The 19,254-nt window shown below is 38.7% G+C and overlaps 1 protein-coding gene across 1 annotated transcript in view; it reads right to left on the bottom strand.

Moving 5' to 3' along the window:
- Positions 1-12,884, bottom strand: part of SECISBP2L (SECIS binding protein 2 like) — a 32,469-nt gene extending 19,585 nt beyond the window's left edge. The window contains exons 1-3 of the mRNA XM_074156000.1: positions 12,564-12,884; positions 2,004-2,182; positions 310-634 (exon numbers count right to left, since the gene is read on the bottom strand). Of these exons, the coding sequence (XP_074012101.1) occupies positions 310-634; positions 2,004-2,182; positions 12,564-12,884 (825 nt within the window). The remainder of the gene's footprint in view (positions 1-309; positions 635-2,003; positions 2,183-12,563) is intronic.
- Between the last annotated feature and the right edge of the window lie 6,370 nt (positions 12,885-19,254).

Raw genomic sequence — 19,254 nt, 5'->3', positions numbered from 1 at the left:
TTTATTATGATATGGAAGTATCAAAAAAGGTAAAGAACACACAGGTATACTTCCTTTGTTCTCCAGTGAAGTATTTCTAGGCTCAGACCATATCAGCAGAGAGGCAGCGGAAGGGAGTTTCCCGTGTTATACTTGCAGGCTTTCAAAATGTCTCTGTAGACAGAGTTTTGCTACCCTCCGATTAACCTTTCCTTCCCATCTTTCCTTTCATTGATACTACCTGTTTCTGTTCAAATGAGATGCATGTTTACTCTGCAAAGGTTATTTTCTTTATACAGTTCTACTTAACCTATTAGGAAACAGACTTACTTTTGGTATGACTGGTCCCCTGTTACTGCTTCTGCTCCGCTGACTGGATAGTGGAAAGACCTGGCCTGATGGGTTGGGACGTTCAGTGCATTCTGTAGTGACTGTATTTACAGCATTTGCTGTTTGAAAGGGTGCAGAATAGGGAGTAGGGAAAGGATGATAGAAACCCATGACCTGAGCACATGGTGCTGGCATCAGCTGGTAATATGTATATTCTGTAGAAACAGGTGGTTGCGCAGATATTATAGGATAAGCAAGGTATGGTCCTGCAGGATTTGGGTTGGGTTGCTGCCATCTGATGTCATTGTTGTATAATGGAAACTGTCTGTAAAAAACAAAAGGAAACAACTGCTCAGCAAGTTTTTCCCTCTTGGGGAAATTCATCTCTACCACCCCCGTAAAAAAAAAAACCAACAACCAACCAACCAAATAACCACAAATCATTTGTTTCATGAGGTCCTAGCTTTTAGTAACTGGACTTAAATTTATTAGGACTTCTTAGAGATGCCAATAAAATGATTCATAAGCTCAAATTACATTCAAAGGCAAAATAAATATCTCTGTTAATCTTGGCATTTGTATGAACTGATTAAATTTCTAATATTAAACTTAGAAATAAAATGTAGGCATTTCCTTTGACAAGTACTTCAGACCCATTACTATTTCATTGTTTCAGAAAATAAATATAAACTAAGAAGATACTAAGCTTACACAAGGTAAGTTAGCAGACACGTCAAACAGCGGCATTCATTAGCTTATTCAGGGCCAAATGCTTCAGTTTGCCAACTCATCCTTGTTCAAAATTCCTATGTAAATGCAGGCCTTAAGAAGTGCACATGAACACAGGCATTTACAAACTTACTACTGAAACCAAGTGTGGAGACTTCTTCCTGTGTTTATTTGTAATACAACACACTAAGACTCCCTTAGAAACTACGAACCCAGTTCTCTTTCTCTTCAAACCCCAAGAGACCATCTACATGGAAAATGCAGAGGCCCAAATAATAGAGAAAGAGAACAGGAAAAGCAAAGATTCAGGATGATCTTACAGATCTGCAGCAGGCAGTTGCTAAAGGATTATTTTTGTTCTTACCTATTCAAGTGCAGCAGCACTAACAAACATTGGGTACACTCTTCAAAAATAAAACAGCAATAATTACTTATGCCTTCAATACAAATTAATCAACACTGAAGTTATGCATTCAGGGAACACCGCATTTGGGCTAGAATAAAGAGTTCCTAACCTCAATGTATTATAACTAGTTATGCAAAGAAAACTGGGTACAGCTGCACTCAATATGAATGTCAGCTGTGTACCGTTTCACCATGGCAGGATCCAAGTTGGATACCTGGAGCCTTGCTTCAGTATCAGAGATTCAGACACAGATCTCCTGACTGCCCTGGAAGACGCAAGAGCACAGCAGGTGACTTTGTTAGGGATTTATTCCAGACCTCTGTAGCCAGGGAAAGAAAAGTAGCAAAGAATACCAATAGAGAAAAGTAGAGGGAAGGAAATAAGTAAAAAAAAGGCTGGGGACAGAAACTTCATCCTCACCCATGAAAGGTCAGGAGATTAAATACAGTAAACAAAATGAATATGTAGCCAATAGTCATTGACTCCTCTCAAGTCTACCAAAAGTTTAAACTGATTTAAAAATTTATTATCTTCCATGAAGACCACAACCACTTATTACCTATTGGATTGGTTTTCCTGCACAAATGGATAGCAAGTGATCAAGTAGCTAGGGATGGGAGTTGGTTCCATGCCATTAATTCCTCCACTGTCGTTAGGAAGCGCCATTGGGATCATTAGTGTTTCTGGACCCTTCTTCTGAGGAATAAATGGTTCTACTTCAGCTGACAGCTTGACATTCTTAAAGAGAAAAGAAACAATGTCTTCATTAATACAATCATAAACTGTTTGGGAAAATTTAGATACATAAAGCTGTATAGTAATCACCACAACTAGCAGGAAAATGTATGACAAGACTATAGGATTTCTGCAGTAAACTGGAAAAGGTGGAAGACAGTTGCCAAGTGCTTGTTACATCCTTTCAATCAACACAGGGTGTAATGCAGATCACCAACATTTAGCATTTGTATTAACCTTCACATTTTCAAAGTGCAATACAAACACAATTAATTTAAAAGGGACTGAAGTTTAGATCTTGCAGAGGATATACTAGCCTGAGCACAGAAAGAAATCACATTAGCACTGTAGGTGGAGCACAGTCATGTAGGCTTTCATAAGTGAAACCAACATATGGAAGATGTAGTAATGCCTGGCCTACTCTACAAAATTGACCATGTTCCTAGGCAATTATAAAAAAAACCCACCACTTTTCAGCAGTAAACCATAGGTTTACTGCTAAAATAGACGATGTATCACAGAAGAACCCCACACACAAGTTCCATCTGCACGATTTTAACATATTTTAAAGTGTTAAGAGTATGATTAAGTTTTGCCATGAAAAAGGAATTGAAGACTGCTTAGCAAAAAGTTTTTAAATTGTGCTTTCAAAGAAAAGTATCTCCCCCAATCCTGAAGGTACCCTCAACAGTTTATAAGGTGTTTTTACCCACACTTTTGGTCTTTTATGGAAAAGCTGGATCTTGTACTTCAACAATGAAAAATGCTCAATTCATTAAGACAACTGTAGATCCAAAGTACTCTTAAATTCTATATTCCATTATAAATTACATTCAGCCGAAAAGCACCTTTTTTGTACAAAGATATCACCTTAATTATACTTGTCTCACATTAATATCTCATGGAATACCAATTTCTAAGAAGATTCTCTCTAAAGCAGGCAAGGACTCCAGAAACTTTTCCTTCCATTTGTCTGAGAAAGAATTCCAAAGCAACACAGCCTGTAGGAGCACATGCTCTTATTTCACAGGAACGAGAGTCTGATGGTTTAATGTGCTGTAGACAGTCTTATATCCTTGCCACTACCTGCAGAACATCCACATAAGCAGAAACAATTAAACAATGAGAGCTCTAAAAGTTTCATTGCAGGTAGTCCCACGTTTACTACACACCTCTCAGTCCTTGTCCTTGCTCTATGTCAAACCCACAATCTACTCAGAGACAGCCTTACTGTCCAATATCTGAATCTATAAACTTACTGAAAAAACACACCCCAAATTTATTTTTTAAAATAAGATCCTGTATTTGTTTTGCAGCATAGGGTCGAGGAGGTGGGAGGTGCAATACTGAAAACGTTTTGAAAATACAGTTGTCCCAATCAGGAAGAAAAGCTACTTTTACTTGATGAGCAGATACTTTAATGTATCAGACTGAACTAGAAAAAGGGAGGTCATGCAGACCTCATGCAGAGTATTGGTTCTTTGTTTAGTTAGTCTGACACATTTACATACAAGAAAATTTAATTACTGAGCAAAAGGTAGAATCATCATCAAGTAAATTACTAAAACCATGAGTTACGCTGTAATTCACCAAATGAGTTGAAAACCAACTGGTATTTAAGTACTTTGTTATCATGTACTCTAAGAAAGAGGAGAGGGAAAGAGAACATAGTTGAGACTGTAAAAGCTCCCCAACTTATTACATAAGCCTTATATTCACTATTGAATCATCATAACTACCAGTGACTGATGCATTATATATTTATAATACAGAAGCCTTTTCAATACATATTACTTACTATAATACTAGAATTCCCTGTCGATTTCAAATATTAAACCAAATTTTTTGCTGAATGCGTTCTTTTCAATTTCAAATATCACATTCAAACTAAGTAATTGCGAAGAGAGTCATTCTGTAACAGCTATTTGGATGACTTGCATAAATAGAATCCAACTTTCCCTACAAAAAGTGTTATTATATACAAAGCATCTGACTCTGGTTTTATTTTCATGAATTAGCAAATTTGATAATTCATACTACTTTCATGAGATTTTATGCAGTATTAGCTCAAATTTTTGCCACTAGCCATTTCCTGTAAGTATCAGTTCAAATAATTTTGATTTAAACATCACTCACTTTTTCCAAATACTGTGCATCTCACCAAAAATGCGATTTATAAACACAGGAGGAAGCTTTCTAAGTGAAACATTGTTTAGGATAGGGGACCTTTGACTGCAAGTATTAACTTGAGATCAAAGTTACATCTTTAAAAACTTTGATGGTAGGACATTCCACAAACCACAGTGACCAAGGCCAAAGCTTGTTTACAAATGAACAAAATATGAGTCAAAATGGGGAGAAAAAGCAAAAGTCACGGAGTAGGGAGTCCATGATTATTTTTAACCACTTCTTGAGAAGTTTCTCCGTCTTTGGATTTGTCAAAGTGTGCTGGGAAAGCTGAAACGTCCCTTCCAACAAAATGAGATTCTGCTTTGATATGCTTGTTCAGTAAGAACATTGGTCATTTACAGATAAAATTGAAGGATAAGGACCTGAAGTTTTAGCAACAATCAAAAAAGGAAAACAAAACATCTGGAAAAAAAAAGGTATAAAAGTGGGCTTAGAGCCACAGGAGGAAAAAAAAAAGCATGTCTTAGCAAGTGACAAGATGTACTATACCTGTCAAAAAGTTGTTATAGTAATGACTGTTCTGAAAATGCTTATGGCTATATAAGCACCAATACAGCGGAACCACTACCTGCTGTGCAACAAGGTCTGCGTTACAGTGGAATAATATTAATTAAATACATTTCTTGGTCATTAGGTAGCAGGCAAACATTCCTTCTATGTTAACTTTTTTTTGACTCCTTTACTTACACGCAGAGGAAAAGCTGTGCCCACAGCCGTCGGGTCACTCGCCCACCCTCTGCAAAACCCCAGGGCATCCTCCTCAACACACAGCACCATGAGCAGAAACACCTTTCCTTAATAAAACATTGTCAAGTGCTCATGTACAGTGATAACGTAGTAAGTGACAGAAATACTGGCACTCAAATCCCTCCCTGAAAACTAAGAGGGGTTTTTTTCCATGCTATTTCAAGATTGCCAGGCAAAAGTATTTGTGTAAGAATAGATTCAGCTGCGGGCTGGCCTACAAATCTAGATGGCATAAACATTAAAGGAACACACCAAGGCTGTCTCATAGAAAACTCAACAGTAAGGCTAGGGTGAGTGCTTTACAAATACTGTGTTCTAAATGAAGCGCTCAAAAAAACTTTCAGACAATTATTCCTAATCTGCTGGTCACTGTCTACCAGCAACATGTCAAGTGAACTTTAGCCAAGATACTAACTATAATAACTATAAACCACTCCAGTACTCCCTTGGAAAACAGTCAAAGCATTTTATTTGTGATACAGATTAGGACAAGATTCCCTATATAAAGGCCCCAAGGTCTTTCCTGTTTGATTGTGTGCTTTTTCCCTATATTGTTTTGGGATATTGATGTGGAAATACAAGAGTCATTCCTCAATGTGGAGACAGTTGATAAATGGTCTCATTACAATGATTTTTCTGATTTGTATTTTATCATCATTCATTATTAGTATTATGAGACAAGTCTTTTACATCAAGTATTAAAAAAAAAAGGAGATACAACTGATCAAAGAGCCAAATGACTCCTATAGCAAACTATCTCGTCATTTGCAAAGATAATCCCTACCTTATTTTTCCATCCAAGTATTTTGGATAATATTCAATTTACTTAAATATTTCCAATAAAAATAGGATTATACTTCTTTAAGATTCTGGTGGGGTTCTTTGTTGTTGGGTTTTGGTGGTGGTGGTGGTTTTGCTCTGTGGGTTGTTTGGGAATTTTTTTTGGTTTGTTTGTTGTTGTTGTTTTTTTAAAATTTATTTTAAAAAATAATGAACAGCACAACACAGAACACTCTGGTATCATGTAATCTGGCAAATTTGCAAAAATTTCATTTGAATTATTCTGCTTGATTTTGCTGGGTTCAAACAACTTGGAGATGCCCAAATTAGGACAACCTTAATGTTTCCTTTCCTGTTGCCCAGACTCTTACACAGGTAATGATTAACTATTGCTATGACAGAGCAATTGGCTGATACATTTAATTACCATTTTCTGTACAGCTCATAACATATTTAGCTTACCTATAGTGGTAAAATAAAGATACAGCATATCCTGTAATCATAAACAAATATGAGTGCATTTGAAAGTTAATTTCTTTTTTGCCTACAGAACTTTGGTAGTGTCTGTTATTTAAAGGAATCAAAACTGCATTTCAGAAATATTTTACATGCAATATACCTTGATCACTGTTTTCTTGTGCAATTTAATCTGTACCTACAGGTTGGTTTGGTTTGTGGAGGTTTTTTTTAATGCTTCCAATAAACTTATTTCACTAAAAAGAAGAATTTAGGGTGTTTGTTTTTAAACATTGCATTTTGTTCTGTAGCCTATATAAATATATATATGTGCTAACTCACCAGAATAGCAACTGAAAACTTAAAAACCTTAATACAGGTGTTTCAAAATCATTCTGCAAGCATAATACAAGCAACCCCTAAGACAACTGATACATTTCATTAGGCAACAAGATGCCATTTCCCCTTCAGGCTAGAAAACACAAAGACAGCTCAAGTGTATTACCAACTAAACAAAATTAACTTCAACATATTCCTTCCTTATAGTATTTTAGCAGTCCCTCTAAAACACTTAAAAGTTCCTTTTTACATCAGATTTGTCTTCAGATGAGTACTGTAAACTTTATTAAACTTAAAGCAAAAAGGGGAAGCAAATGTGGCAAGTCCGGTCAGACTGCTAACCAAAATATAAACAGAAATAACTCTCCAATGTGATTATCCAGACATTTTAGAACGTTTCACAGATGGCTAGTGGTTTCATCTGACACTTGAGGGAAATAAAACAGCAAGCCTAAGTAATTTGCCCAAAGTTATCTAAGCAGATTTTTTAGGACTACAGTTTTCTCAGCTAGGAGGAAGGGTTGGTAGAGACAGACAGCAAAGGAACTCCTTTTTAATAAACGGTATTTTAGGTCTCCTGGCTCCTAATACGTTGTCAGAACAACAGAAATAATATGCTTTTAATAGCATAGGAAGAGAAAGTTAAACAAGCAAAAGAAAATGATGAGTTTAGTAATAAGTAAAGGTACTGCTAATTTCTCATTGCACTGAACAAGCAAGAAGTATCTCTAACAGACTTCTTATTTCTTTGAACAAGTTGTCTCTGTGCTTCTTTGGCCAGATATATATATAATAACAACAAATAAAACAGTTTGTTGGTTTTGTTTTATTAAATACCATGTTGACCATTTTCCAATGAGACTCAGTGGAAAATGCAGCCAAAGACAACTGAAGTAAACTCCAGAGTAAGAAATGAGATCTTTTTTTAAACAGCATTTTCTTTCAGAAGCAAATACTAAGCGCATGAATCAAAGTGCATGCAAATATGTATGAATGTGATTCCTCAAAGACTTCATCCACACAGCACAAATGGAGTGACAAGTGCAGATGAACATAACTGGTCATGCCACTGGTTTGTAACCACAAGCAAACAAAAAGAATTAGACAAGAAACTTGTGTCAAATGCTAAAGGATTTGGGGAAGGTTCCTACACTTTTGCTAATCCCTACAACAGAGAATGTGTGATATGAATTTATGCTCCAGCTGCTCTCACAGTATTGAAATTTATTCTAGCCTGCAACCACTAAAAAATTAGCACTTTGCCACTGACCAGTAAATACAGAGTCAAGCACTAAATAGTTAATATAAAGTAATGTATGTTTATGATCAGGTAATCTAAAAGGTGAACATTGCAAATATTGCAAGACCAAACTTAATTTTATTTTGGAGTGCAACTTTTTCATGTTTATTCAACCTTTCACATCACAAAGTTAAACAAAGCTTTATTGAAATTGGCCTCTACTAACAAAACTTGATTCTAAATATAAATATAAGTCAAGCTGAAACATCAGATTTTCAGTCAGTTGCCTATCAATGGAAGCACACTCCTTCAAAAGAAACCAAGATTTATACAGAAGTCTCTTTTGTAGATATCCCTAGCTTCAATTTACAAAATGTTTTGCAGTAGGTCATTACATATTTCACTCCAACAATTACAACTCTTTCAAGACAGCATATATACTGAAGCGATCCTTTGTTCCCTATATAAAAGCTACTGTAGTCATCAACAGCTGCAAAGACAGAAGATGACACAAGCAGGAACAGACTGGTAAACTTTGTCCTATAGTTATAGCACTGTATGTTTAATCTTAGAAAAGTTTTTGTTCATTGTAGCTTAATGTCATTCAGCATTTTCCATTAAATAGGATCTCTGTCAGCTTGCTCTCTTAGAAGAGAGCACTCGGATATCAATCTTGCCATTTACAGGGTAATAAAATAGACACATGTCACATTTCAGGGGGCTATAATAAAATCAGCTGGTTTGCTGTCTCCAGGTCTGGAAACAAGAAGTCTCATCACAAATGTAAGATAAAAACATAACTCTTTGTATTATTTGAGCTAAGAAAAACAATTCTGTTTCTGAATTTTGGGTTTCCTAATTTAAAAGTCATTTCAGTAGTAAGACAGGTCACATTTCAACTATTTTAAGAGAAACTTTACAAACATGGAAGTCATTGTTTCTATAATTAGTTCCTTCTAAGTGGCAGATACTTCAGGAATGGTAAATATGTGGTCCAACTGGAAACACCAGCAGCAGGCCATTTAACAAAGCACAAAATTTAATCCTCCCTATTTAGATTAAACATAGTAATTTCAACACAACACTTAAAGAAATACACTATGAAGTCAGTCTTCCCCTTTTCCCTCAGCTCACAAGGGAACCATGCATAATTCCCTTCCCTTTCACAGAAGAAAGTACCTTGCTCAGAATACAACAAAGCTAAGTATTAAAATTTTTACACATATGTAGAAAATTAGTAAATGACACAATGTGAGAGGTTGCCATATTTAAACTCAGAACCAGAACATTCTAGAAGAAAAGGGGGAAAAATAAAATTTAACACTTACAGTCCTTGTAAGCTTGTTCAAAGATGAAAAAAGCTGCCAACAGGATTCTCTTCACTTATCTAGCTTACAGCATTTAACAGTACATACAAACTTCTAAACTCACACTATCAATGTGAAGTAGTAATATTCAAGTGCTTTGTAGCCTACGTACCGAAACCATTCATGTAAATCAGCTTCCTCATCTCCACAAACAAGTCAATAATAAATTTGTGATCAAAAAGTTAAGATGTTCATATATCAATAATATTTAAATTCACTGGAGAACATTCTATAATAAGATAATACACAAAACTCTCACAAACCCCACATTCTTCAGCACTTTCAAGGTTCAAGAGAAAGTAATGTACACATTGACCTTTTCCAGTGTGCCTCAGTTGAAAATTCTGCCATGAGTAAGAAACACTGAAGGAAATTGGATAGGATAAAGAGGCCAAAACATTGATCTAGATCTACCTCTATTGCAAGCATGTTATCAAGCCAACTGCTGAACGGTCAAGAATAGCAGGGGCAAGCAGAACAGGCTGTCTTTAAGCAATACTAATACAAAACACAGGTCACTGATTTTGCAACTTCACCTGATTTCTCAACTGCGCTAACAGAACCAAATATCTTAATCACAGGGCAAGACAAGGGTATAACGTTGAGAAAAATCAAAGCATAGCAGTACCTTTAAGAGGGGAAGTTGTTTCTCTTTAGTTTTCTACCACAATCAGCCTCAACAGAAAGAGTGCCAGAGGTCACGGGCTGAGTTTTCTCTCTTGAATAACCTACACTTCCACTGCTGAAACCCATACACTTTTTAATGGGAACAGTTTTAGTTCTGGCATAGGCAGAAATAAACAATTCTTTTATGATAGGATGTGTTGTGATTTTTGTACTGAGTCTGGAAGTTTATAAACAGTTTTATTATGTTTTCCTCTGTCAGCTGCGAAAATATCACTGAGCATATTATAACAAGCAAAGTCATAACAGAATTTAGATAACAGAAACCTGAAGGACAATCTACAAGTGACATCTTGTTGTCATTTAAGTGCCCAAATGTTCTCGGTGCATGACATCTCAATACTGATTTACTGAGCCAACACCACAAAACTCTGTTCAAATACATTCCCCATCAAAAGCATTTGCAATCCCCCTTTACTCTTGAAATACTCTAACATAGCACAATATTTCTACTCCTTCATATGCTAATTCCACAGTAGTTATTCCTGTCAGCATGTACAGTTACCATATGGTGGCTGAAAGCATTCTGAGGGAACAGGGAGAAGAGGTTAAGTATTGTTAAAACACATCTGCATTCTTTAATATTCATTTATCAGATGCCATGCAATACAGGTGCAGAAAGGAGCTCAAATTGAAGAAAAAAGGGAACAGCACTCAAAACTGATGCAACCTTACCAAACACACTGGTAAAGGAGATTACATTCAATTCTTACAGCACAAAAGCTCAAACCCAAAGCATTTAGGGATCCCCTAATCAAGATGCTACTGTATAATGAGAAGACAAAAGCAACAAGATAGTTGAATCATTTTAGAAACTCATCAGGTATTAATTATTTGTCCGCCTAGAAGCCTTACTAGTGGCTAACAAACCAACAGGACTAGATATGCTGCAAACAGATTAAACAAGAATATGGTTCCTGCTTCAAAGAGCTTAATAGCACCTCCAAGTTAAAATACTGCGCTTAGTTAAGATAATCACACAGAGTCAACACTTCCCAGTGTGAATAACACAACAATTCTCAGCTTTCATGATCTATTCCCAACAAATAAAAAGAAAATAATTTTATAGGTGCATGTGTGTGTGAACCTCCTGTAATGAAGGGCTAAAGCAACATGGAATAAATATTTCACAAGTGTACTGCAGTACTTAATTACAGATGAACCAAGGGGGGGGGGAACAACAAACCCCAAGACTTTGAAGTAAAACTAATGTAAATTTTACAGAATAAGATCAGGTTTTCTACATGAAGGAAATAAGAAAACTTGAAAAAAGCAAGTTTAAAATTATTATCACACCAGAAAGCTTAGTAAGAAAAACACAGTGGGGGCCATACTGTAATAGCATACACTGTTTACTAACTCCCTTAGACGCATGTACAAAATGAAAAGCAACATATCTTTATGGAGTGCATTATTACTCAGTATCTACTTTACTACAGGAGCTCATGTCATTTTATTGATTAACCCTACTGTTAGAACCCCTGGTGACACTAAAGCTGAAAACCACCAAAAAAAAAAAGGCAATAATTCATGAATTTTCAACACATTCTGCTGAAACAGATGCTTAAAAGTAAGGTCAGGTTGTTATGGATGGTAACATTCATTCCAGAAATATGGTTTACATCTACCTCCTGATGATGAAACATTTCATTGCATATATGTAGCAAATCATATGAACTCTTAAGCACCAGCTTAAGCTTCTCCGTACCTACGGTTTGAAGGCTCTTAAGAGTAATGCAAACTGATTACCCTGACAAAGCCAAGTTAAATATTGAAGAAAAAAAAAAAAAAAAAAGCTACTTGTAGAATGAGTAAGCTCTACCCAGCTCTTCACCACTCAGCTAACCAGCTGAGACCCTCAGCTATCTCCTAACGCTGAAAACTTCAACCTCGACCTGATATTTACAGTATTTCAACAAGGGTGACACGGCTCTCACACTGCAAAGTTCTCAAGAAACCCATAGAAGCCTCTTCTAGAGACCAGGCAGGTTTAAATTAAGTGTCACTAACTGCAATTATTCCATAAGCTTGAAACAAAGCCTGAAGGAACAGGAGGGAGAAGGCCAAACCGGAGCTTCCCATCCCTCTGCCGGCACCGCGGGGAGAGGCTCGGGGTTTCACCCCGACAGACCGAGCCCGGGCTCCGCCGGGGCCGGGCCGGGCCCGACGCCTCCCGCAGGAGGCCAGCGCCCCGGCCGTCACCGACCCGGCAAACACACGCCGCGCTCCCGCTTCCAGCCTTGAAAACGCCCCGTCTGAAACCTCCTGGGGGCCCTTCTTCGGCAGGGAGGTACGGCAGCCCCCCCCCTCACCACCGGTCCCCGTCGTCCCCCCTGCCCCAGCCACCGCCGGCCTCCGCAGGCCGCGGGCCGCGCCCTGCCCCTCCGCTCGGCCGCTGCCTGACGGGCCGGGCCGGGCCTGACAGAGCCGGGCCGCCGCCCCAGCGCTACCCCTCTCCTCTCCTCTCCCCACCCAGCCCGGCCGCTAACACCCCTCCCTCACCGCGGCGCCGGGGCGTCGCTGCCCCCCTCCCGCCGCAGCTGTTTACAGTCTCCTCAGCGCCGAGCCCGCCCCTCCGCACCTTGTCGGCTTTGTCCATGGCTCCAGCTGGGCTGGGCGGCGGCTCTAATAAGGACGGCGGAGAGTCCGAGCCGCCTCCTCCATGGCGCTCGCTTCCCCTCTCCTTGGGCTCCCGCACACACCCCGAGCGGTGCTGGCCCCGCTCACAGCTATCACGGAAACCGAACCCGGCTACGCCACGGCCGGGGGCGGGGAGCGGAGGGGAGGGCGGACGGCGGGGCGAGGGCGGCGGGGCGGGATCATCTGGGACGGGAGCCGGGCGGGCCCAAGCCGCGCCGAACGGGCCCTTCGCCCCTCGCTCCCCTCCCTTCCCACGGACCATGTTCTGGACACCCGAAAACGAGCGCGGTTGTGGCTTAAACATTAAAGAAATGGTCAAAAAGCAATGGGGCGCGGGGCCGTGTTATTGCCGCCGTCCGAGGCCGTCGCGTCCGTGTGAGGGCGGCAGGTGCGCTGCGGGGCCCGGTCTCCTCAGAGGCGGTGTCGGGGGAGGCTCAGTGTCCTTGAAATTATCTGGAACATCGAAGAAAAAAAAAATAAAAAAAAAATCAGTGATTTATTTAGAGACAGAGGTCTAAAAACGTCTCACAGGCCGGGCTGCGCAGCGGGCGGGGGCCCATCATGCGCCCGGCCCGGCCCCGGCCGCCCAAGGCCCTCGGGGTGTGGGGCTGGTGACCGGGTCCCTACCCGGTACAGCAGGGAGAGCGTAAAATGTGGGGTTTGGCACAGCTCGTGTGATGTTTCTTTTATTTATTTTGCTGCCCTGGTTTTAACTCGTGTAATTTTTGTGAGTAACGCCAGCAAAGTCCATGAAACGGGGAAGGTTAGGAATCCAGCGTACGAGGTGGTGCTGCCTAAGAACCTATGCTCCCATAGGTGTGTTCCATATGTAATGTGCCTGCTTTTCATTAAGCTAATATATCTGTTGCCTTGGGTTTAATGGAAATGAAGCATGATTTATTTACAACTCGGTTGACGATGTTTGATCAACGTTCCTAAATCATGGCAAGGGAAAAAAAAAAAAAAAACAACGAACTAGGTTAGTACCTTTGTAAAAGGAAAATGTAAAGGATATTCTGGAGCAGACTCTTGAGCACTTCCAGGTAAAATACATTTGTGAAATGTATTAATACAAGAAACAGGTTTCTACTAGATAAGAGATTCTTATGTGAGGAATAAATGGCTGAGTTAAGGGAAAAAGTGAGTCTATATCTGAATTGGAGAGAGAAAACTACCAGAAATGTCTCTGCAGAGCTATCTTGATAGATCTTCCTAGAATTAACCTTGATTTTATAATTATTTAATCTTTCCAGATTTATGTTCATTATGCTATGTAACAATTTGTTCTACTTTATAAAAATTTTATTTCTTAGATTAATCCCCATAATCTCTGTGTATTTTCTTAAGAGTTGCTCTTCACCATTAAAACTTTGTACGCAACATACGGTATTACGAAGATGGCTATTACATTGCACAGTAAGATCTCATCTTGCAAGCAGATGACACGAACAGAGAACTTGTGCGGGCTGTCACTGGCTTCTGTCCTATTCCATCCACATCAGCAGGATCACCATCTAAGTGTAACTTTTGCCTAGATGTCTGCAACATTACTTATGTTCCATGACTTAGGTTTTCACGGGCTTGCAGCCAAAAAAATCATAGGTCCTATGGATCATATGGGAGAGGGTGAAGTTGTAATCCTAATTAAATTTAACTATAGGATTTCTGTTAACTCAGTAAGGACAGTGTTTTACTACAATTAAAGAGAAGGGGAGGGCTGCTGCAGCACCCTAATTGATACAGAAACCTCAATCTTAACTGCAGCCATTGTACACGTTACATGCACTTCAGCATCCCAGCACTTTTCTTGATGAGATGGAATGGTCAGCAGAACGAACACAAGCGTTCATAACCCTAGGAAGCCGTTTCAAGGTGGTAACACAGATTAATTTGAGGTTATGATGTTATGTTCCCAGGGGCTTTTACACAATGACATCGGTTATTTCAACACAAGAGGTCATGAAAGTAAAACTGGGGATTAAGCTGGTTTTATCAAGAACTGTGAGCTGATGCAATGGAACAGCATTTCATCAGTCATTGATGAACTTAAATTTTGAGATGTAAATCTACAGATAAATAATTATGAAACATAAAGTAAGCCACCTAAACTTAATCTCTGTCAATCAAACAACAAACCTCTACTGAGTGAAATGTATTTTATTCTCCACAGTTGAATGTGCTAAGCTTATTTGTGCAAAATTAGGCTGACTTTTTTAAAACCTAGTCACTTTTCATCTCCCAAGTAATGTGGGAGAACTTGCCTGACTGGGCAGAAAACGGTGAAAAAATCCCACTGAAACAACTAGAACAATTGTCTTCTTGTATTAGCACACCAGCGTTTTAGTGTGGAATGCAGCTTAATTTGTCCAAATTGGTGCTGACCATGGAATATATATTATGACATTTGCTTAAGATAGTTGCTGTATTTTTAAAAAATAATGACTCATTATGGCAATGCTGTTCATTATGAAATCCTTCTTTTGTTCCCAAGATACATACCAACAGAAAGGTCACACTTGAAAGGGCTATTATGCATACTTAAACAACAATAACAAGAAGTTCTAAGATCTAAATTGGGCAGTGATTAAATAGACATCAGATCTACATAAATCTATACAATATACATAATACAGAAAGTCATGCTGGGTGACCTGAGTGGCCACTTGGGTGAAAGAACTCAAGTCTCCCATAAAATTTAACTCTATGTTATCACCAAAAAGAAAAATATACTGAAGTGCTCGGAACCAGTTATGTTGGATCCTCTATCCACAGCTACCACCGCTGTGCCAGGGTATCTGGTTACACCATCCTCATCCTGATCCAGTGTTGTGTAAGAGAACTCAACAGTGTTACGGTTCTTAAGGAAGCCAAAATTTCTTTAAAAAAAACCTCTTCAATTTAAACACATTGGTAATTGCAGTAGCTGGTTTTGAATATTCAGTCCTAAGGGTCCAGTTCTCAAATCTGGCAGTTTGTAAACAATTATTGCTACTTTTTTTATTGTAATATGGAGTAAATAAGTGAATGGTGTGGAAACAAAAATGATGCTTGAACCTAGCGGGTGCTGACTACAGTTTTGCTAATAGGTTGGTTGGTTTATTGCTACATCTGCTGGATAGTGGCAATATCCTTCCCAAATACAATGGAGGACACCAACCAAATGAAGAAGAAAAACTAGGTCGACACAAAAATAAAAACTGGAGTCTAAACCGAAATATCTCAGCGGTGTGAAAAGGCACTTCATAATGACTATGTTCAGAATTAAAATCACAGGATTACAAGCAAATCTAAAAGCATGTGCGTGGCTACTCACGCTCTCTCCTTACATAGGCTTTATTTACATCTAGTGGGTAAAGAGTCCTACAAAACATGTAAGGATGTGATTAAGCACATTTCACTGAAATCAAGGCAGCTTCTTATACTGAAAGCTGAACATACATATAAGCTTAACCACATTGGCATGGAAGTATGAACTAAGGGTTGCTCGGTAACACCCTCCTCCACTCCTGAGGTCTGAGTAGGCTGAGACTGAGCTTCACGGCAGCACCACAACAGCAGGAATGAAGCTGACTCCAAAACGACAGTTTTACTGGACTGGGACTAAACTCTTCAGCATGATTCTAGAAAAAAGACAAGTACAGAAAGCAAAGTGTATCTTGGCAAATAAACATTTGTATCTGATGTGGGGAGATATGACATGCAGCATCCTGCACAGGCAGCTGAGGGCAGACGCAACAGGGAATGTACTGCAACCGAAGTGGAAAGGTGAGCTGGGAACTACTCCTCGAACCTGAGAATCACGATTCCAATAGCAATACGCGATTCCTACCTGGCAGCAGGCAGGGAGCCCAGCACTCCCACTGAGAGCAGCTGCACAGAACCTGCCTTGCAACTCTTTGTAATGTGGCCAGGAAGGGATTAGCCTTTACTCTTGCTGTAATGCTTACAGTTACTACATCTAAAATTTAGTGCTAAATATGCAATTATTATAATGCAGATGCAGTTTGCAATCTACCTTTCCACAGATTTAGAAGTATTTAAGGAGGTGATAATCCCTTCTGTCAGTATCTTAATTAACACTTAACTATGACTAGCTGTAATGTAGTATTTTATCTTGTTCTCTGATCTGGTTCTAAAACATTTTTTTTAGCATTTTGAAAATAATAAAGTAACAGCTAAACTTTTATTTTTAAAGTCACTATTAATATATCTATATACGGATTAGTTCAAATAACTGCTGTATTTCTGAGAAAGCAAGGGGTACTGTTCACAGTGATGTCATTTTACTCTTGCTCCATACATAAAGTTCCTGCTGAAGTAAATGAATTCACCATCTCTCAAAAAAAAAAGTAAACGTGAAAATACAGTCTTCAAATACAGACATAATGTTTTACAGCTGCCAACTTCTGAGTAATTACAAATATGAGTGTTTATTTACAGACTACAGTTCAAATACCTTCATTGTATTATTCTGCCAGGTGCATTTCAGCTACCTTGCCTTTTTCCTGTTTTCTTTTTTTTTTGTTCAATATACTTCTAAGCCTATTTAAAATGAAAGGAAAATTAAATCCTCACTACATCATGGTTTCAGATCTAATCCATTAGAGAAGGACTTTGAGATGAGAAAAGAATGCGTTCCTCCAAATTATGTTTGATAAATAGTAATAAAAATTCCAAAATGCAGGTAGACAGAGCACTCACATCCTCCCAGATTTCATTTGCATGATGTTCAGTTTTAATGCATAAGCCGCCAGCAACTTAAGAGGGGTTTATATATACACAGTTTAATCATTATTGTAATCATTCATAAGATTACAACAGCCATTAAAATGTTCTTTTGCAAACAGTGTTATTGGTACTGGCTAAGCAGCCAGTTTGTCTTGGACCAACAGCATCAAAAGGTGTATAAAACCATCTGAAAATTTTTGAAAAGTGTGGCTTTGACAGCTAATAACAATGGCAGAAATTTAATGATCGGAACTGAGACTGAAGAATGCAGTGAGGCTGCTTAGCACTTCTTGAATAAACTGCAGTGCAATAATGTTATTTGAAAAAAAAAGAAAAATTCATTCACCCTTTCAACTGCTTGTTCGCTCTTCCTGAGGGGATAGAAATGACACCAGAGCCAGATCTACCAGCGACTAAGTGGGCTATAGCAACAATTAGCAACTTCTGCTGCAGTTGTATGACAACACAGCTCCTCGGATTTTCCCCCAGACAATTCTCATCTGCCAGGTTAAGAATTATGAGAACTCAGAAGAGGGGTAGAATCCCTTAGGGATTATATAAATGTTCATTATGTGCCTAGAGCACAGACGCTAAGGCACTGTACGCGTGAGTAAGAACTAAGTATGCCAAACACACAACAATTTATTAGAGGTAGACTGACAGTTTTTTGATCTAAAAACACATTGCTAGCCCTCACTATTCAAATGAATAGTCCTTCACTAGTTGGACTAGTCCTACTACAATTAGTCCTTCACACAAAAAAGATAAAACAAGGGGACTAGATAGCTGGATATCCAAGCTGGATAGGACAAGATTTACTGCAGTATTACCATTTCCTTCTTGAAAAATCCCAATATGCCTCCCCAAGAGACATAGCTGGGATGGGAAAGGTTACATCAGTTACCACAGACAAAGAAGACTTTTTTAGCGATGCTAAGTTTACACAGAGTTCTTTTTTTCCTTTCCTTAGAAGAGAGTAGTTGTTCCAGCAAGGGTAGTGGGAAATGGCAGAGAAGGGAAACATGCTGAAATAGCTGTCACTGTCCCCTGTCCCCATGGGAAGGAGAACCTTGCAAGACTGGCTATCCAAATAAAAGTCTCTGGACCTGTAGACAAGGGTCCCAATTACTTTGCAGTATTATTAAGTTCACTTTCACATCACCAGATCTTAGTGGAATTTTCAAAGAAAAAACTACGCATCACAGCACTACAAGGAAACAAAATACGAACAGTGTGCTTTAGTAACCGTTATCTAGAGATTTTATGAAGCAAAATCTTTGCCTTTGCTTAAGAACTAAGTTCAGTTTATATTCATATTTTATATAATTTTAAGTAAGTGGATAAATTAGAAACACCTATTGGTAAAAATATGTATCAATGAAGGTGAAATGCTCACGCAAGGTTCAGTGTTACGGTGCTCATGCAACACATTAAGTTTTACAGTGTAAACACTAGGAAAAAAAAAAAAATCACTTGCTTTGAGAATTGCAGAGCAAAATAATTTTCTAAGGGGCATAGCTATCCTTCAGATGAAAATTAATTTTATCCTATTTAATTATACACTGTTAGCAATTTAAATCCTACCCTAGAACACTCAGTTTACCATGCTGTCTTGGGTGTGTGTGATGGACATGTGTCATTTATTAGGCTTTTTCATTATTTTTAGGGTAGTGTTAATTGCTCTACATACATATTTTTTCTTCTGCTATAACAATGACTGTGTGTGGCACGCTTTTGTGCACCATTACACCATACCCTGAGCTTTAAAATGGAGTACTTGCAGTTATGAAAGAAGTGATCCTACAAATTTCTTCTACATTTGAGACCTGCAAGAGAATTTTTCTGTCAGCTCCAACCAACAAGCTGCTACAGGAAGAAAAGTTGCTGTGGTCAACACTGCAGCT

This window comes from Numenius arquata, chromosome 11 (assembly GCF_964106895.1).
Source record: "Numenius arquata chromosome 11, bNumArq3.hap1.1, whole genome shotgun sequence".
Lineage (NCBI taxonomy): Eukaryota > Metazoa > Chordata > Aves > Charadriiformes > Scolopacidae > Numenius > Numenius arquata.
This window is presented reverse-complemented; position numbering and strand designations above follow the sequence as displayed.